The 20,457-nt window shown below is 46.2% G+C and overlaps 1 protein-coding gene across 9 annotated transcripts in view; it reads left to right on the forward strand.

Moving 5' to 3' along the window:
* Positions 1-18,728, forward strand: part of LOC140402859 (ena/VASP-like protein) — a 421,629-nt gene extending 402,901 nt beyond the window's left edge. For 8 of the 9 annotated variants that reach the window (XM_072490493.1, XM_072490507.1, XM_072490514.1 and 5 more), the window contains 5 exons: positions 5,660-5,720; positions 10,052-10,123; positions 12,870-12,939; positions 13,128-13,185; positions 18,076-18,728. In XM_072490493.1, coding sequence (XP_072346594.1) covers positions 5,660-5,720; positions 10,052-10,123; positions 12,870-12,939; positions 13,128-13,185; positions 18,076-18,113 — 299 coding nt within the window. In that variant the 3' untranslated portion in view covers positions 18,114-18,728. The remainder of the gene's footprint in view (positions 1-5,659; positions 5,721-10,051; positions 10,124-12,869; positions 12,940-13,127; positions 13,186-18,075) is intronic. The other variant, XM_072490529.1, reaches the window with a different exon arrangement.
* The last annotated feature ends 1,729 nt before the right edge of the window (positions 18,729-20,457 follow it).

The raw sequence follows: 20,457 nt of genomic DNA on the forward strand, positions 1-20,457 counted from the left end.
CATTAACCTCCAGCAATCTCTATCACAATTCTAGCCTCACATTCATAGCTCACGCACTTAGCATTGTTGCAGGACTCACACCCACACCTCATAACATGCACATACTGCCAGCTGGTTAACCATGACAGAAACATCATCTAAACACGTTGCACCACACTCACTAACAAACTTCCTTCTTTCCTGCAAGACAAAATGGTGCAGAGCAGGAAGTAGCAGCAGCTGGGCAGAAAAAAGGGCACAGCTACATATCCTTACAATGATGGAGGAGCGGTAGCCATCATCGTTCAAGCAGCCTTGACAGAGGCTGTAGCCAGCAGCAGGGTGGAACACAATGAAGATGACGGTATACTCATACCTAACCACCTTCTCATATCCCACTACCCCTTCAACCCACAATCTCTTCTGATATTCAAGCAGCAGATGGGTTGAACATGTACCTCTTAGCATCCTTCCCTTGTCACAACAACCCATTGCTTTTGTCCTTTCTGATACCCACCTGGGAAGATAGTGATGAGGAAGTACCCTAACTCAATCTCGCACTCGCAGCACCACCTCAGGAATTGATACCATGTGTACTTTAGATGCTGTCTTCAAGGTAGGAACTGCACATGCTGAGACATCCAGCATTTGTGGCTGAAGCCAGGGCAGGGGGTGGTGCAGATGCCAGCTCACCAGAAGTTGGGGTTACACATTAATTCTGCTCCAAAGAACTCAGATGAGGATATTGAAGGGGTGACATACACAAAATGATGAATTTGTACACAAATCATCAGCAGGCCTGTCAGGAGGAATGTAATGGAGCGTGAAGGAGCCGGAAAATTGCACAGGGTTTGGAACCTGTCCTTTCCAGTGTCTAAGTGGCGCCTAACTGCATGACCACCCTTGTGGATCCAACCGTGTTGCAGCATCTGCTGGTTGGTGTCTCAGCTTCCATTGCAGCTCTAACAGAAGCCACCCAACTTCTGTGTGCGGCAGTGAAAACCCAGAGTCAAGTCAAGCAAGCCGAGCATTGTACCATGAACACTCAGACTGCTTCCACCATGGCTCAATGTTTGCGGCTTCTCACAGCAGTCCAGCATTATGTCCTCCAACAGATTATGAGTGACAATGGCTCCGTGGAGCATGAAACTGCTGCCATCTCTCAGGCCGACAGCAATTGTCCTCCCGCCGCTGCCAGCCTTCCAGTGCCAATGCAACTGCCTGACAAGCACCAATCCAGACTGCTGCCGGCCATGTCAAGGTGGTGCAGTCCAAAACCAAGCCTTCCAGACCCAGAATCATTCAGTGTCACCATTACAAAGCCATCTGCAGATTTCCCACTAAAAATCAGCCGTCTTCCTCTCACCATACTGCAAGTTCCTGGAGTAGCATTCCATAGGGGCATTAGGACAGACAACTTCATCCACAAGATAGACATCAAGGGAATGTACAAAGGTGGTTGGTTGTCTTTTGTATGGAATATTGATTGGTTTGATTGCAGTGGTTTTAAATGTTTGTTTTGTGATGGGTTCAGCATTAAAAAATGGCAAATTGGGAATGTGTTTACTGGTACTGCAGTCCAATGAACTGATGACAGACAGCCCAACTGAAAAGGAGTTGTGATGGTTGCCTCCTTCCCCCCGTTACTGCTCTTTCTCTTCCTCCAGCTTCTCCACCTTATCGGGTACTCCCTGTGGTCTGGTGGCAAGGGCTGTGCTCTCAGGATGGCGAGGTTGTGCAGGATACAGCAGGCCATGTTGAAATCTGACACTCTATTGACGAGTACTGCAAGGCTCACCCAGAGCTCTGCAGGCAAGGGAAGCATTGCTTAAAGAACATCCCAATGATCTACCCAGTAACATTTCATGTGGCAGCTTGGCTCCTGTTATATATCTGCCAGCCACTTGTGAATGGGTTGGACAACAGAATCATGGGCCAGGTGGTCAGTGGATAGCTCTTGTCACTCTCTGGTGTGCTGACGATACAGTGGACTGTCGCAGAATGAAGGCATCATGACTGCTGCGGCGATAACAGACACTGATAAGTACGAGTATGGTCACACACCAGCTGGAGATTGAGCGCTTGGAACCCTTTGCAGTTGCAATATATCTGCAAATTTATATGTAACGCCTGAAAGGTGTAAAGTGGTGCATTCAGTAGCATCCTGCAGCATGGGGAAGCTGCAATCTTGGTGAAGCAGTGTGCATGCTCCACCTGGAAAGAGAGAAATACAAATATATTACATAATTTACATACAAAGCATCTGTACCCTGCTTTATGCAGCAATGGACATCACACTGTGAGATGTTGGAGATGTTGCTTGCTCCAGCCTGGAAGGGATTTGATGTGAAGAAGTTGAAGATCATGGTCGCCATTCCAGCCACTGACAATGCCAGCCTCACTTTAGGCTGCTGATATGCCTGCAACTGGTGGCAGATTTCTGCATGCATCTCCATAGTGAAACGGAGGCGTCTCATACATTGTTCCTTGCTGAGATTGAGGGAGGAGATTTGCTCCCTGAGGGCCTGGGTGGATATGACCTACTACCAAAAGGCTTTTCCTCCCTCCTCCACTCATTTCAAGCAGCATGACCTCCTATGTCCATCCTTCCTTATCATGCTGAAGACCAAGGTGATAGAAACTACAGAAACCATGGGCGAGATTCTCCGACCCCTCCACCGGGTCGGAGAATCGCCGGGGGCTTGCGTGAATCCCGCCCCCGCCGGTTGCTGAATTCTCCGGCACCGGAGATTCGGCGGGGGCGGGAATCGCGCCGCGCCGGTTGGCGGCCCCTCCCCCCCCGCGATTCTCCGGCCCGGATGGGCCGAAGTCCGCTGCTAGAATGCCTGTCCCACCGGCGTGGATTAAACCACCTACCTTACCGGCGGAACAAGGCGGCACGGGCGGGCTCCGGGGTCCGGGGGGGGGGCGCTGGGCGATCTGGCCCCGGGGGGTGCCCCCAAGGTGGCCTGGCCCGCGATCGGGGCCCACCGATCCACGGGTGGGCCTGTGCCATGGGGGCACTCTTTTCCTTCCGTCTTCGCCACGGTCTCCACCATGGCGGAGGAGGAAGAGACTCCCGCCACAGCGCATGCGCGGGGATGCCGTGAGCGGCCGCTAACGCTCCCGCGCATGCGCCGCCCGGCAATGTCATTTCCGCGCCAGCTGGCGGGCACTTCCACCAGCTGGCAGGGCGGAAATCAGTCCGGCGCGGGCCTAGCCCCTCAAGGTTAGGGCTCGGCTCCCCAAGATGCGGAGGATTCCGCACCTTCGGGGCGGCGCAATGCCCGACTGATTTGCGCTGTTTTTGGCACCGGTCGGCGGACATCGCGCCGATACAGGAGAATTTCGCCCCATGATTAGGCACAGGTGACGCAAGGTGAACCTTTGAAGTGAGAACCAAGGCCTTCACCACATACTACACCACTCCCTGTAGATTTCACCAACTTTATGTTATAGGACAAACTACCAAACACGTACAGAAACTCAGTAACAGTCAGCAAAAATCAGACAACTAACCTGAAAGTGGTTGATGATCCCTTCAAATATCACTGTGGGGATTCCTTCTGCTGTTGAATATCACTGTGTGGATTCCTTCTGCATGTTCAGCTTTGCGAGATTAAGAGAGGATGTTAGCTGGAATGTTGATGTTGAAAACCTGATCACTAAAGCCAAATCAGCGTTAAACACTGACTGGCATCACAATCTGCCGACTGCATACTTTTGGGTGCCTGCTCCCAGCATCCAGACTAACAACCTCACTAAAATGGCATCCAGGACGGTCAGCACCAGAAGTGTGAGCATGCAGCACGAATGCTATTTTGACTCCATAGCTCTGAAAATATTGGTGTGATCCAACTGAAATCTGTAGCCAGAGGGAGCAGAGGGGATGGGGTCTGGTAAAATCCAGCACAAAGCTCTGCACCTTTTGCAGGTAGGATATCACAAGTCTTTCTAAGAGCCACACTCTTCCTTGGTAACCTATCAATCTTGCAGATAATATTTACACCTCCCAATGAGATCTATAATCCTTTAAGAGTATTTCAGCTGACGTAGAATTACTCAGCATCTGCATGTGCACCTCACATTAATGAGTTTAGTGGGGCTTTTAAAAGTTTGCGGGGCCCCTTCACATATTTTAATCTTTTGCTTAACAGGACGTCTAATTAAACCCTCTTGTACTTGTCTTGAGCCTGCAAGAAAATAATTAAAAGGATATCTTAACATAATCAAGAGTTACTTGTATTCCCATTGTTTTAACAAGATAAAAGTCCTCTCTGAGCTACAAAACTTGTATTTATGCCTTCCTCATCTAACCAATAATTACACTTTTTGGAAGGAAAGTTAATAAGAAAGTTAACATTTAAATTTAGAAAACAATTGAACTGATAATATCGTATAACGTCAGGTCGTGTGAAAGTATTGGTACAAATGTGGTCTCTCAGACTCTTATAATCCATGACCTGAGCTCAGTCATTAATCTAGTAATGTCTGTCTGCCATTGGGAGGGCAAGTTTTAGTAGTTAATCATGAAAAACCAAAGGAATAAAGCTCCCATTGATTCCCAGTGAGTAAAGGTGCCACTTAATGCATTGCAACAAAAAGTTCAATTTGATTCCTCGCCTGTGCTGAGTGAGCTGATTTCAGCAATGGCAACAGTGAATTTCCCCTCAGTTTCCCAGCAATAGAGAAGAAAATAATTCCCAGGATTTCTCGCTGCTGACCATTGCTGGAATTCGCACACACTTGGGCATCAGTGAGAATAGAATTGGTATTGTCTGTGATGCTATCTCCAGTCAATGTACCTTCCAACCTACTCCCTGCACAGACACATGAAATATTTTCACTTGAGCAACATCTCCTGCACTTTGTATTTTGGAACTATGCTCACTAAGAAGCAGGGCCAAAATTAGAAAAAGGAAAAAAAAATGATGTGGAAAGAATTAAGTCATTCAAAGCCATAAAAAAATGTTGAATCTTTTGTTATTTAATGATGAAACAGCAGTGAATTAATTCGAGGAACCAATGCTAAAATTATACCTAACAGAAAATGCAGCTTGGCATATTTGTGCAGAGGACAATAAAGCCTTGTTCACATGCCTACATCTTTTATGGATTGAAGCCTGGTTTGAGGACACACTGACATAAATACAGCAGAGCAATTCTAAGTACCTTGGCGTTGAACACCCACTTGATCAGTGGTTTTACCTCTCCAGTACAAATACTGAGTATGTATGAAACTAGTATTGGAACTCCAGCAACTATTTCCGCGAATAAAGCTCACAGAATTTGTATGTGTCACAATATAAATCCCACATTTGAGCTGGATCAGCACTCTCATGCAGGGTAGTCTGAAAGGCAGCTGTCCTACTGTTACCATATGGTACAAACCTCACAGTTATGGAGGTGGTCAGCACGAAAGCTGCTCCCTAACATAAAGAAAAATAGCCTGTGAGCATTTTAGCTCCTGGGATAAAGAAACATTTGGTGTAGCAGCTCTGCACAAGATGGGCTATAAGCCCGTCAAAGCAAGATGCACAGATGTCCAGTAATTTTTTTTATTATTCAGAAATTTATAGTAAATGAACAGATTCTTTGAATTAAGTGTGTTGTAGGCGACTTTGACTTGAGAACATCAATCCAGACAGGGCTACAAATTTGTGCGAATATTTTTTAACAGATACTGGTAAAAAGCCATGGGAAAGGGCCAACTCTGCCGAAAAGTCAGGAACTCTCTCAAGGTGAGCAGTTAAGGGATGGATGTAATTTTGCAACTGTGAAATTTAATGGTTTAGTCATAAGAAGTGTTGTATAATACCAGAGTATGCCACACAGATACAACTGCTCTATAATATCTATATGTGTCTATTTTGAAAAAAGACAGAGGGACTATACCAAACATTTATGGAATGATGTTAATTGCAGCTGGCAAGCTGTCTAAATTCAGTCACAGGTTATTTTGGGGTGTTTTGGCACAGGGGGTGAGAACACTGTCCTTTGACCTTTCAGAAAATAAAGGCAGACGCCATGCTGATGTGAAATAGTATTCTCACCCAAGCTTGGGTGGGTTAAAAATAATGCAGATGCTATTCTGTTTTACAGCTTACCCATGGGCTGACCCATGAGATTCACTCATATCTGGCATTGTATATCTGCTTTGTAGTATTAAGTGGGTATGTTATGTGCTCACAATCTGACATTTGAGAACAGAGTCAGCTTAGTGATCCTAGTAATAGGACTTGGTTGTCAGCCTTGGCCAGCACTCTCACCTTCCAGAGTCAGAGGTTGTTGGTTCAATTCCCACTCTGGTGACTTGAACACACAATCTAGACTGACACTTCAGTGCAGCACTGCACTGCAAGATATTCCGGGCCCCATGTTGGGCACCATTGCATTGTTTCTATTAAAAGGGATCAAAGGATGTGGGGAGAAAGCGGGAACAGGTTACTGAGTTGAATGATCAGCCATGAGCATAACGAATGGCGGAGCAGGCGCAAAGGGCCAAATAGCCTCCGCTTGCTCCTGTTTTTCTACATTTCTCTTCTGCCTTTGACAAGGAACATTAAACCCTCTCGGGTGGATGTCAAAGATTCCGTAGATTATTCAATGACAAAGTAGAATGTTTCCCCTACTATCATGGCCAGTTTTTATCCCTTAATCAAGGTCACTAAAATAGATAATATAGTCATTACATTATTAGTTTTACTGGGATCCTGCTGTGTACCAGTTGAAAATGAAATGAAAATCGCTTATTGACACAAGTAGGCTTCAAATGATGTTACTGTGAAAAGCCCCTAGTCGCCACATTCCGGCGCCTGTTTGGGGAGGCTGGTACGGGGATTGCTGTATTTCCCGACGTAAGTGTTTATGGTTCAAGTGTACCTCATTGTTTGGAGAACACTTTGATGCCATCTAAATATTGTGAAAGGTGATGTATAAATGCAAGTTTTTTTTCATTATTTGTCTAGTATTTCAGACAGACACTATACAAAGAGTAACAGCATACTGATTCATCTAATTGTTGTACATTTCCAGTAATAATGGGGTGCAGCTCCTGGATACACTTGTCATATTGCACATCAGGGTCTGCAGAGTACCTGTGCACCTATCCTGCACATACCTAATGCAATGGAGATATTCAATTTTGCCAACACTGGTATCACCATTATGAGTATAACCACCATTTAAAAAAATGTTGAAGGTTATGATCATTTTCAGTTAAGAGCAATTAAAAGCAATGCAGCAAATACAATTGCTCTTGTTCCACCTTTAGTACTACTAGTCAACAACTGGGTGGTAACTGTTCTCAAGTCTTGTATCTTATTTATATTTCAAAACTGCTTCTTGAAGCCTGGAGCTCCCGATGCTGTGGAGTCTAACCTACCTCATGGAAGGATGGATTCACAGTTTAACTTTGCAATTCACAACTCTTTTTCTGACTGCTAGTAGCTCTCCAACAGCTACAGAAGTTATGAAGAGGCAGTGAGTGACAAATTGTATTGCTGGTCTCCAGCAGGTTTATATTAATCACCCCGAATCAGACGGCGAATTGCCAACAGTAAAAGCGACCTATAGGTGAGCCCGAGAGACGCCAGAAGCAACAGCACTGCATCATTTCCAGCTGTGCTACTGGCAAAGAGGGGCCGCAGTTGGTCATCTGTGTGGTGATGTGTTGGTAACATTCTGCGAGAGCTGGAATGTATTTTTGGTTTTGGTGCTGAGCTGTCTGCCCCTCGCAGGTCAGGGTCCCCAATTTACCTCAATCACAATGAGAATCAAACCCATGTTTTTGGCATTGATCTGAACTAGAGGCCAGCTATGTAGCCAAGCAAGCTAACTGCCCCCTCCCCGACCATGCGCCGCACTTCAGTGTCAGATACACGCATCAATGTAATAAATACCAAAAATACTGGAAACATTCAGCAGATCGACAGGTAAATGTTAATTTCAGGTCTGTGACCTTTCACCAACCCTGAGAATCCATTGATCTGAAGCATTGGGCTGAATTTTACCTGTCCCAGGGCTGGCGTGTTTCCTGTTGGGGAGGGGGGAATGGAAAATGGGATGGGCACCCATCCCCATTATACCACCTTCCAGCCCACCCCGAGCTCCCCACCCATAGTACAGGGGACGTGTGACGAAATCAGCAGCCCGCCTGCCTTATTTAAATGAACAATAAATGGTCAATTAGGCTTGTTTTGAAGTAATTAATCTTGATACATTGCCCACCTGCTCACACCATAAAACGTCTGAGCGTGAGCAGCAGGATAGAAGCAGGAAGCCTGATTTTTAAACTGAAATGTTTAACGGGTGACCAAGAAAGGGAGGGTGGGATTGGAGGAGGGGGGGGGGGGTTTGCTCTTCGAGGGCTGCCCTTTGCCAAGTGCGGCGTCGACCCCCTTTAGGTCAAACACCCCTTCCTTCCTTCCCATTCCCTCCCTTAAACCCACTCCTCCATCCCACCCATTCCCACGCCCCTCTACCTAACTGACCCAAAGCCTCCAACTCCAAGATCCCAGAATTACCTGATTTACCTACCCTAAAGGGATCCATGGACCTTTATCTTCTTTTCCTTCTGCAGCTCCACACTTGCATGGTGTTCTGAGGGGGGGTGGGGTCATCTGCCCCCCGGTATTATTTTGTACATTAACTCTGTCGCTCTCTCTACAGAGGCTGGCTGAACTGATGATTATTTCCAGCATTTTCTATTTTTGTTTCTGACCTCGAACATCTGCAGTATCAATTTTGTCCACATGCATTAGCCTGTTATGCATCCATTGGACTTCCCACCTCAAGTCACACGCATCCTGATTTGGAACTGTGGGTGGAATCTTGTGGAGGTGACAGGGTCTCATCTGTCAGCTGGAGAGCTGGCCAGACTCCCACCACAGGCCTGCTGAACCACGGGCCAGTCAGGCAGTAGAGAGGGCAGTGGCGGCCTTTCCCTGGCATCATGACCCTGGGGGTTGAGGTCTTGCAAGCCATGAACTGCTGCACAGCAGCTCCACAGGGGAGGTGGTGACTACTGCAGGTAAGATACCTACTCAGAAGCCCAACATTGCAGAATTGCCCAGTAATGGCAGGGATGGGAATCATGGGATGGGGGGACGGTATAAGGGGTGTTGGCAGCAAGGGTGGGGGGCAGGGGTTGACTACCTCTCGGCACACTGCCAACCCCCCCACCCCACTGCCAGATTCAGTGATGAAACACTGAGTGCCTTTGAAGGAGTGACTACCCCACTCTATCTCACCCCCAAGGCCACCTCAGGAGATAACAGAAGGCATGCACTGGTTTATTTGTCATGCATGCCACTTGGACCAACCCACAGCTAGGTTAATGTCAGCAACAGTAGTTTAAGACATTTAAGTAGCCATTCATTTTCGGCTTAAATGCCTCAATTGGCAGCAAGGTGAGAATCACAGACTTTCCCACCCGGTCTTAATAAGGGTGGAGGTGGAGAGGCAGTGGGATGCTCACCAGCCATCTCCTGCCCGAGATAATGCCTTCCCCGCCTCAAAACATGGCTCAACACCAATATCCTGTTATTAGAAACACGTTTTGTCATATTGATAGGGCTAAGGAATTAATAAGAAAAATGCACATGGATTAAATTTGTCCTTAAGTGAAGAAGCCTCTAAATGTTTGTGCTGGTGAATGGGTTAACAGATAATTCCAGAATTCAAATTTTACCAGACCCAAGTTTCAATGAGCAGTGACAATTTTTTGTTTTACTTATCACTGTCACAATGAAGTGCTTTACGTAGCCGTTGTCTCTGTTCTGTCCTGCCCCTAATATTACCTGCAATGCAATGACTAGGCAATCCACGTGTTTACTAACTGAAATGACTCCCTGTACAGATGCTCTTCAGCGGAGGAACAGCCATCGTGCCCAGATTGCCTGAAAATCTAAGGCATGCAGTAGGATAATCAATTCATATTTTAGTCGCTGGAGTTTAAATTAATTTATACTCAGTGGCCTTTTAAGTTGAAAAACATGATGATATTTCTTGTAGTTATATTTGAAGAGGAATATTGCATTAACCTTTTTCTAATTCTATTCTATTGTTTTAGAAATGCATTTATGACGAAGAGTCCTGAAGCTAAGAATGTTGTGCAGTCTCATTTTTCATCTTCTGGATATAAGTGAATGCAACAATTTCAATCCTTGTTCAGCTTATCCATTCATGGATTCCCATCTCCTTGTCAACTGCAGGCTGGATATCCAGAACTGTATACTGGCACCTACTGCATTATTTAACAGCTTGCTGCAACTGCTCTTTGCTGCCAGTGCCAATGTTTGTCAGTGCGCTATTTTGTGTGTGCAGCCAACCTGAAGATTAAGTTCTGGTTCATATGGATTTAAAAACCTGTTCAATAATGAAGTTATACTGAAAAGGATATGAAATTAAATAGCGGGCAGCACGGTATCACAGTAGTTAGCACTTTTGCTTCACAGCTCCGGGGTCCCAGTTCGATTCCCGGCTTGGGTCACTGTCTTTGCGGAGTCTGCACAATCTCCCCTTATCTGCATGGGTTTCCTCCGGGTGCTCCGGTTTCCTCCCACAGTCCAAAGATGTGCAGGTTAGGTGGATTGGCTATATGCTAAACTGCCCTTAGTGTCCAAAAAAAAGGTTAGGTGGGATTGCGGGGATAGGGTGGAGGTGTGGACTTAGGTACGGTGCTCTTTCCAAGGGCCGGTGCAGGCTCGATGGGCCAAATGGCCTTCTGCTGCACTGTAAATTCTATGAACACTTATTTAAGACTCCAGATCATGTTGAAAATAGCAGGAACACGGTTGCAGCTATAGGGAACCAATAATTCAGGTACCTGGGTCACTTCATTTTTTTATTCAGCTTGTCTATAAACCAAATCTGACTGCTCTTTCTTGACTGACAAACTCCAATAGCTCATATTTCGCAGGTCAATGTAGCCTCCATCCGACAACCTATCTGCACAATCAAAAGGACAAAGAAATATCCCATCACAATTCAAACAATTCCACTCGAATTGCTGAAGAACTTGTTGATAAGCATATTAAGCGGTAGCTACAAATGTTGGTTGCTCCATCAACACCCAGTTGAATATTCCGGAAGCTTGAACACTTCTGAGGAACTTTGGGAAATAAGTTATTCCTGTCATCCCTCCTGTAAGCCCCTGTTCCAAATGATATTTGAATAATTTCCAGAAGGCATAAACCACGGAGATTGGTGCCATTAATATGAATTCATTAGCATCCCCAGGCACGCCACAGCTTCCAGAACAACCCTATCCAATGTTCCTACTCAAAATTATTTAACATTCTTGTTGGTACTGTACATCCTGCTGTACAATTTGTCAACATGCAACTGTGCATTATTTGCTGATGATGCGGTCAGGAGGACAGTCCATGCCCACCACTATGTAAAGATTGTTCATTGCGCCTGACTCTGAAGTGACCCAGTGAGATTATTATACTGGTGTGCCGTTGCAACTGGAGAACATAGCCTTTCTTATTACTACACACACAGTTCCAATTTCAATTAATCATCTGGAAAGCTACCAAGCCGAGCTGAGGCATTTATCCAGAAATAGATAATATTGTAAGGAGAATCAAGCCACACGGCTTACGAGTGGTTACAAAGCGACAAGTTAGGGAAAAGATGAAAAGTTTTATTGTTTTAAAATTAGATGCGCCTGTCTTCAGATGCAATCCAATGTTCAGAAAAAACTATGTAATTTATTTTATACTAATTGATTACCCGTGGCATTGCACTTGGATGAAGAACAATTGCAGTCTGGGTTAGAGGGTGGGAATTCATTGGAGCATGGTGCACAGAAAAAATTCAGCCCCTGTTTTAAGCTACAAAATTGTTTTTATTTTAATATTTCTGTTATAAATTCCATTGCCAAATTTATAGTGGAAATAGTCGATGTAAACTTGTCACACTGTATAGCCTCCGGCCACCCATGGCAGTATAGCCCCTCCAGAATGTAGCTACAGAGTGACAAGTGCACATAGGCAGATTCCATTGGGTGGTTATTTCTGGGCCCGCCCAGTGCTGGGATTACCCGGTCCTGCAGAATTCAAAGGAATTTTGGCTGGGCCGCCGCACTCCCTCGGAGCGTCCTGCCACGGCAGGGTCAGACAATTCCAGCTATTATACATACGAACATGAAAATTTCTAATGGAAATATGGAGGGATATTACAACAACTTCATCCTAAAGATACCCAGAGGTCCATTGTTGACTCCTATGAAACCCAGGAAACTCAATTGTCTTGATTTAATTCGAGAAGCCAGTGCTCACTTAAAAGTTCAGATAAAAATGTTGTTGAAAGTAACAATATTTGCCAGCACTATTTGTGCGATGAAAGAAAATGATGTTGCAGCACTGGTACACCAATCACATTCAATCTCCTTGGCAAATATTTCATATTCACACATGCTTTCTCCCTTCAGCCTCCCTTCCCATTTCTATCCCTCTCTGCTGATAGGACATATGAAATGTATTCAAACCAAAACATACACGTGGGACAGATGGAGCACTTAATTGTAACATTCTGCTCCTTTGGCTTTTGGGTGTTAGGGGTTGAATGGATTTCCATTCACTCTCTTCGCAGGACAGATGGAAAGATTGTGTTTAAAGATGATCCCTACAGTCCCAGGTTAGTGTGCAGCGACAGAAGCTTTCACACTGCCACAGGTCATCAAGCCATGTGGCACTGTTACAGCCGTGCTATTGAAATGTCAATTTTAGCTTCAAGGAGGACTAGTTAATAAAACTGGCTTGTCTCCCCTGTGAGAATGCTAATCCATTGCCTCTTGCTGCTGCACATCTTACAGTACCTGAGCAACTAGAAATGGAACCCAGGCTTAATTTCTGTGCTTTATTTGTTCCCTACCCCTGTAGACTGAAACCAGGGAGCGGCTCCAGTAACGATGTGGTCACAGATGCCTTAGATTTTGATCGATTGAAGCAGGTATGCAACCTGGATACTTAAACTAAAGAGACGTCTAACAATAAATGTTTCTTGGAAAAAAATTACCATTTTTAATCTTCAGGAAAATAACAAACCTTACTCTGAGCTGCCCTGTTAAAATGTACAGAAAGGAACCCTTCCAGCATCTTGTGTTAATAACCTTGCATTTATATAATTTCAACTCGCAGGAAATACTGGAGGAAGTCGTAAAAGAGTTGCACAAGGTGAAGGAAGAGATTATTGATGGTAGGAATTATATTTATTGTTTTATTAAAAACATTTTGTTGAAGGCATTTAAAATATATACATTATCACAAAAATACAAAAACCAACTGCGGCTACAGGCAGCAACCTCCAGACTCATGGAGTCCTGAACCGGAGAGAACGGAAGGGGCGCCAACAACAGTGCCCTCAAGCTAATCCCCTTACACAAGGCCATCTCCGTCCACCCCCAAACCAACCACTCCTCCCCCGCCCATTTCCCAGCCGTTGCAATGTTTGGTGCCAACAAGCTTGGCAATGCTAACTTTGATCCCTCTCCAATAACACCTCCTTGCCTGCAGAGCCTTCCCCACCCAAACAAACCAAAAATCATCCCATTCACCTCCCTAAAAAAGGACATCGGAACAAAAATCAGGAGGTCCTAAAATACAAATGAAAACTTTCGGCAGCACCATCAACTTCACCGACTGCACCCTCCAAATTCAGTGGCAGCACATTCCACCTCTTGAAGTCTGCCTTCATTCCCTCGGGTCCGAAATATACAACAGGAGACCATCTACATACAAAGAAACTCAGTGCTCGTTCCCCTCCCGCTCAATCTCTTCCATCTGCTTGAACCCCTAAGCATCATTGCCAACGGCCCTATCGCTAGGGCAAAGAGCAGCAGGGATAGTGGGCACCCTTGCCTCGTTACTCGGTGTAACCCGAAGTAATCCAAACTAACCTTGTTTGTCTGGACACTCACCTTAGGCGCCTTGGACAGCAGCCGAACCCAATCTACAAGCCCCTGCCCAAACATGAACCAACCCATCACCTCAAACAGATACGCCCATTTGACCTGACTGAACGCCTTACATCCATTGCCACCACCACTTCCACTTCACAGGCCTCCGAGGGCACCATAATAATTTTAAGCAGCCTCCATACATTCATTGACAGCTACTGCCCCTTCACGAATCCCTTCCGGCCCAACAGCTTTGCACCGATATTTGGAGCGGCAGGTTAGCACTGTTGCTTCACAGCATCAGGGACCCGGGTTTGAATCCAGGCTTGGGTCATTTGTGTGCGGAGTCTGCACGTTCTCCCCGTGTTTGCGCAGGTTTCCTCCGGGTGCTCCGGTTTCCTCCCACAGTCCAGAGATGTGTGGGTTAGGTGGATGGGTCACTCTAAATTGCCCTTAGTGTCCAAACGTTATGTCAGGTTGCTGGGTTACGGGGACAGGATAGAGTGTGGGCTTAGGTAGGGTGCTCTCTCAGGGGCCGGTGTAGACTCGATGGGCTGAATGGCCTCCTTCTGTGCTGTAAATGCTATGATTCAACAGCAAGGATCAGGCAGTACAATCCATACAGCTCCAGGACTTTGACCTTCTTTAAATTAAAATGAGAAATATCGAGCCCTGGGGGTGGGGGGGGAGCTCATTATACATCCCAATTAGCAGGGGCTCCAGCTCCAACCCAAACTTCTTATCAAACTCGACTGGGTACCCAATCCATCACCTCCCTCAGACCTATCAGGGCCTCCAATTGCTGCACCTTCGCTTCCTCGACACCCGGGAACTCCAATCCATCCAAAAACCACCTCACCCCTTCATCCTTCACCGTAGGCTCCGAGTTATATAACCTCTGATAAAAGGCTTCAAAAACCCGAATCCCCTCCTCTGGCCCCGATACCGCCATGCCTCTCTCATCCCTCACCCTTTCAGTCTCCCTCACCGCATCAACAGGTGCGCAAGCATCCTACACTCTTTCTCGCCATACTCATAAACTGCCCCACTGGCTCTATGCAATTGTCCCACCGCCTTTCCAGTGGACACTAGCCCAAACTCCATCTGTAGCATCTGCCTCTCCTTTAGTAACGCCTCCTCAGGTACCACCTAATATCTCCGGTCCACCCTCATAATGCCCTCCACCAACCTCAACTCAGCCCGCTCCAGTCTCTCCTTATGTGCCCGAATCAGTGTCAGTCCCTCCTTACCACTGCTGTCAGTACCTCCCACAGCATGGAGGCCGAAACTTCCCCCGTATTATTCAGCGCCACATAATTTCGGATGGCCACCCTCACCCTCTCACAGACCCCCTTGTCCGCCAGTAACCCCACATCCAATCTCCAATGTGGCGTGTGGTCAGAGACCACGATCGGCGAATACTCTGATCCAACCATCCCCGCCAATAACGCCTTGTCCAAAACAAAGAAATCAATCTAGGAGTACACCCAGTGCATGTACGAGAAACTCCCTCGGCCTCTCAATCTGTTATGCCCCCTGCCCCCATATGCTCCATAAACCCCGCTGGTTCCTTCACTGTAGCCGAAACCTTCAGGGACCTAGGGCACGACCGGTCCAACCTAGGATCCATAACCGTGTAAATATTTCCTCCCATAATCAACTAATCTGTCCAGGTCTGGAATCTTCCCTAAAATCCATCTCCAAAAATCCACATCATCCCAATTTGTGGCATATATATTCACTAGCACCACAGCCGCCCCTTCTAGCTTCCCGCTAACCATTACCTACCCCCAGGATCGGTTACAGTACTGCCGGCCTCAAAGGCCATCCTCTTATTAATCAGCTCCACCACCCGCCTCGTCTTCATATCCAATCCCGAATTGAACACCTGTCCCATCTAGCCCTTCCTCAGCCTCGTCTGGTCCCCCAGCTTCAGTTGCGCCTCCCGAAGAACCATAATGTCTGCCTTCAAACTTCTTAAATGTGTGAAAACATGTAACCTTTTGACCGGGCCATTTAACCCCCAAACATTCCACATAATCAACCGGGTTAGGGGGCTCCCTGCCCCATCCCCCTCCTTACTGATCAGCCATAGCCCCTTTTAGCAGCTCCCCAAGTCCACGCCTCATCCTCGGGCCCTCTCCAAGGTGTCCGCCACCATCTCCTCTTAACCAATTGTGCCACACCAACTCCACCCATGTCAGTATTTCTCCCCTCCCCCTCACTCCCCTCCTTAAACAAAGACAAAGACAAAGAAAACCAAACTATCCTTCTCCCTCCCCCACTCTCTCCACAGGTCGACCCCCTACTTCAGTCCTGTTAACTAGCCAACCAACTAGCATGGTGGCCCCCACTCGAGGCCTTTGTCGATCCCCCTTCCCCACACCACCCTTCACCCGCAAATCTCCAAAACCAGCTTATTCGAAGAACACACTCACCCACTCCACACCCATATTCATTGAATATAACAGTCCAACCATCATAAACCCACATTCCCCACTTTAGCATCTCCAACGTTCAATGTCCTCACACGCCTCCCAGTCCTTGGTCTCTCATAAATTCACTCGCCTCCTCCAGCGTGTCATAATAAAACTCTTGATTCTGGTACGTGGCCAACAGACAAGCAGGATACAGCACCCCAATCTTCACCCATTCCTTGTAGAGGGCAGCCTGGATCCAATTGTAACCGGCCCGCCGCTTGGCCAACTCCACACCCAGGTCCTAGTAGATCCTCAGCATATTTCCTTCCCAGGTGTACATTTTGGTTTGCATCACCCACTTCAATATCTTCTTATAAAGAAAACGATGCAGCTGCTTCACCATCGCCCTCAGCTGCTACCCCGCCTTTGACCTCCTCCTCAGCACCCTGTGAACTCAATCCACCTCAGGGAGACGATCAACACCTTTCCCCACCAACCTCTGAAACATGTTCACCACATACTTGCCGGCCTGCGTTCCCTCAATCTCATCAGGCAGACACATGATCCAGAGATTCTGCCTCATGGAATGGTTGCCGAGGTCCTCCACCTTCTTCCTCAAACTCTTATGGCTATCCGCCATGAGCACCATCTCCACCCCCAGTGAGGCCAGCTGGTCCTCATGCTTCCTCACCGACTCTTCCACCTTCTGGAATGCCAGACTCTGCACCTCCAGCCTCTACTCTGCTCTCTCGATAGACAGCCTAAGCAGTTCCACCACCATCGCCAGGTCTTCTGAGGTCTACTGCTTCTGCTGCTGGAACTTTGCATTCAAAAAGTCCACAAGTTGCTCAGTAGACCACTGGGCGGGCAACGCGCCCCAGCACCCTCCGCCATCTTGTCCTATGTCGCATCTCAAATAAGATCTCGCCCAGGCTGCTGCCCCACCAATGGAGTACTTCAATTCCTCAGTGCTCATGCACTTCAACAAACACCCCCTAAATTGGGTGGAAAAGGACCAAGAAATTACACCTCTAGCGGGAGCCACTAAATGTTCGACCACTCGCTCCATGGCCACCACCAGAAGTCCCCCGTATTATACTTATTGTTGAATGTGCAAAATAATAAAGTACCAACAAGCATGTGGGATAAGGTTCCATGTCATGCTCTGTTCCTTTAAGATGATGCCACCATATAGCTTGCAAATTTGTCCTCCTACTTCCATTAAACTTAATCATCATTTCCATCATTTTGAAAGCATAGATCAAATTCTAGTTCTTGATGTTAAATTCCTGGCTGTACCTCAATGGGGAACTAAATACATGTTTTTCGAAAAAACTTTGTACAGTAATTATATTTTGGTAACTATTCCCAACTCTACGTTTTTGAGTAAAATAACTCCAGTGGTTCATTACTGCCCCTTAGTGGAACAATGGAGAACTGAACCTTTGACCAAACTTCGAAACAATTTGCCTTTGCCATCACAATAGCTCTTTTGTCCAATTCACGTGAGAGGTGTGCTGAGTATCTTTCAGTGAAAACTGCATTAATTTAAAGGTTTCTTTCGCCTTTTTTCAAAATTCATTCTCGGTATTGTAGAGCAGATTTCAAAAAAGTGCACAGGTCACATTCTTGTGACCTTGGAAGTTTGAAAATTTGCCTCAGCTGCTGAACTATAATGAATAGTAATGTCAACCATTGTTTCCTTTGCTAACGGAACGATAAACTGCTGTATTCACATTCCTATTAACATCCAGTCTCATTGTTTTTCAGCCATTAGACAAGAATTGAGCAGAATCAGTACAACGTAATAAATTTTGCACTTGGGAATGTGGGAAGTACTCAAAGGGATCTGGGAAGATGAGAGACAGCTGTGTGGAGGATTGTGTGGAAGATGACTAAGAGAGAAGCTATGCACTGAATGTCATGGTCGCTTTTAAACCCTTCATTGATTAGTGGACTCAACATGCGCTGCTGCTTACTGCCTTGGATCGGCTTCACATGAAAAGTCTTAATAATTCTCCAAAACAACAAAAAAAACTTTCAATAATTTTAATACTTGTGGATCTTTTTTTCTAGGTTTACAAAAAAAATTGCACATCTGTTTTATGTTAGCCTTTGTAATTTTTTATTGGCTTATTTAAAGGTTTACATTACTTCTAGATTATGTTTTTAGATAAGAGCTTATATGCACACACACACACACACACACCTTTTGCTTTTCGTAGGATAAAAGATCAGTTATTTCTACCTTACGACGTTACCACAGTATTTTTGACTCTGTATTGAAAATTCTTTGCCAGCAAAGAGATCCTTGTGGCATCACTGAAAAGGCAGAAAGTTGTAAAAGTTGTGATATGACAATGTTAACTGATTTCTCAACAAATCTTTCAAACCTTATTAAAACAAGGTACACCAATGAAAAAGTGTCTGTGTTCATGTTACAATACAGGTGGTACAAAACTATTCAGATGATGCTGAAATGTTTTGATGTTCAGTTCGTCAAAGCATTTCCAGGTAAACAGCGCCTCACAAACTGTTACATCAATTGAATTAGATTAATTGAGTCCTCAGCGGAGCTGGAACTGTTCAGCATCTCTTTTACTGCCCTGAGTTAGCTGGCAACTTGACTCTGTGCTATAAAAAGCAAACACTTAAGCGAAACTGTGTGTTTCTCTGCTGAAACTAACTGCGCATCTTTGTGCTGATTGCCAACATTTCTGTTATACTGGGCACTGGGCCAACATTAACCAAAGGCTCTTAAAATTAAAAAAAAGATGCTGATAATCTTCAGATGGCTAGGAAGAGTCTGTGTTAAACTCCATTACCATGGAGTTTTAAAAATAGATATCCATATTCTTTCAAACAATGTATCAATTATATTACAGGATAAGTGAGTAAAAAGATTCAGCTGCACTTTAAAATGTACATACAAGCGTCGTTCAGTGATCAGACATCCGGTGGCGGCTAGGTTAGGTTAGTTAGGTTTCATGGATAAGGAGCGGGTCCTGAGCTGGGCACAGGACCATCGCGACTGAAGATGGGAGGGCCAAGCCATCAGAACATACCAAGATGCTGGGGCAGAGCTGGTGAGAAAACATGCAGTGGTTTAATAAGACCAAGGCCACGCTACACAAGAACAAAGTGAGGTTTGGTGTGGTGTACCCGGCTGGTCTCCAGGTAACTTTCAAGGACAGATTATTATTTCAATGCGCAGGAGGATGCAAATGTGTTTGTCAAAAAGCATGTGCTGGGGGTGAACTAAAGTGCTTAAGGGCTTGTCGGTGGGTATTCATTTTGGGCCTGGTTGGGGTTTGTATATTGCACTGTTGAGTTTTCTTTTTGGGGGAGGGGGCTGTGTTGATTTTCCTCCATTGTTCTGCATTAAAGTTTGCTCTGGGTGGGAGGGGCGCTTTGATTGTTGATATACTGCAGTTGACATTGATTCCTACCCTGTGTGGGGGGGGGGGGGTCACCCTGTAAGCAGTATAGTTAGTTAACGAGAGTGTGGAGGAGGAGATGTCTGCAACTTGTTACCATGGAGGTGTTTTTTTTTAAGGTAATGAATGAGCTTAGGCTTTTTGTTTCTGTTCTGTTTGGGATTGGAGACAGTTGTCGGTTGTTTCGTCTTCAGGGTGGAGGGAGGGGCGGACTGCTGATGGTGACAATTCCTTTCTTTTTGGACTGGCTTTATGGAGGTGTGGCAGCCATCTTGGATGGGCCCGGCGCTGGTGCAGGTCGCGGTACTGCTGGAGTGCCTCGTGGATGGGCCCGGAGCTAGTGCAGGTCGCGGTACTGCTGGAGTGCCTCGTGGATGGGCCCGGAGCTGGTGCAGGTCGCGGTACTGCTGGAGTGCCTCTTGGATGGGCCCGGAGCTGGTGCAGGTTGTGGTACTGCTGGAGTGCCTCTTGGATGGGCCCGGAGCTGGTGCAGGTTGTGGTACTGCTGGAGTGCCTCTTGGATGGGCCCGGAGCTGGTGCAGGTCGGGGTACTGCTGGAGTGCCTCACAAGGAGATATGGCTGATTCCGGGACAGAGGAGGGTGGGCAGAGGCCCCCGATCCAGTTGATAACTTGGAATTTGAGAGGGTTAAATGGCCTATAAAAAGGTCCCGGCTGTTTGCGCACTTGAGAAGTTTGAAGGCGGATGTGTTTTT

Source organism: Scyliorhinus torazame, chromosome 2 (genome assembly GCF_047496885.1).
Source record: "Scyliorhinus torazame isolate Kashiwa2021f chromosome 2, sScyTor2.1, whole genome shotgun sequence".
NCBI lineage: Eukaryota > Metazoa > Chordata > Chondrichthyes > Carcharhiniformes > Scyliorhinidae > Scyliorhinus > Scyliorhinus torazame.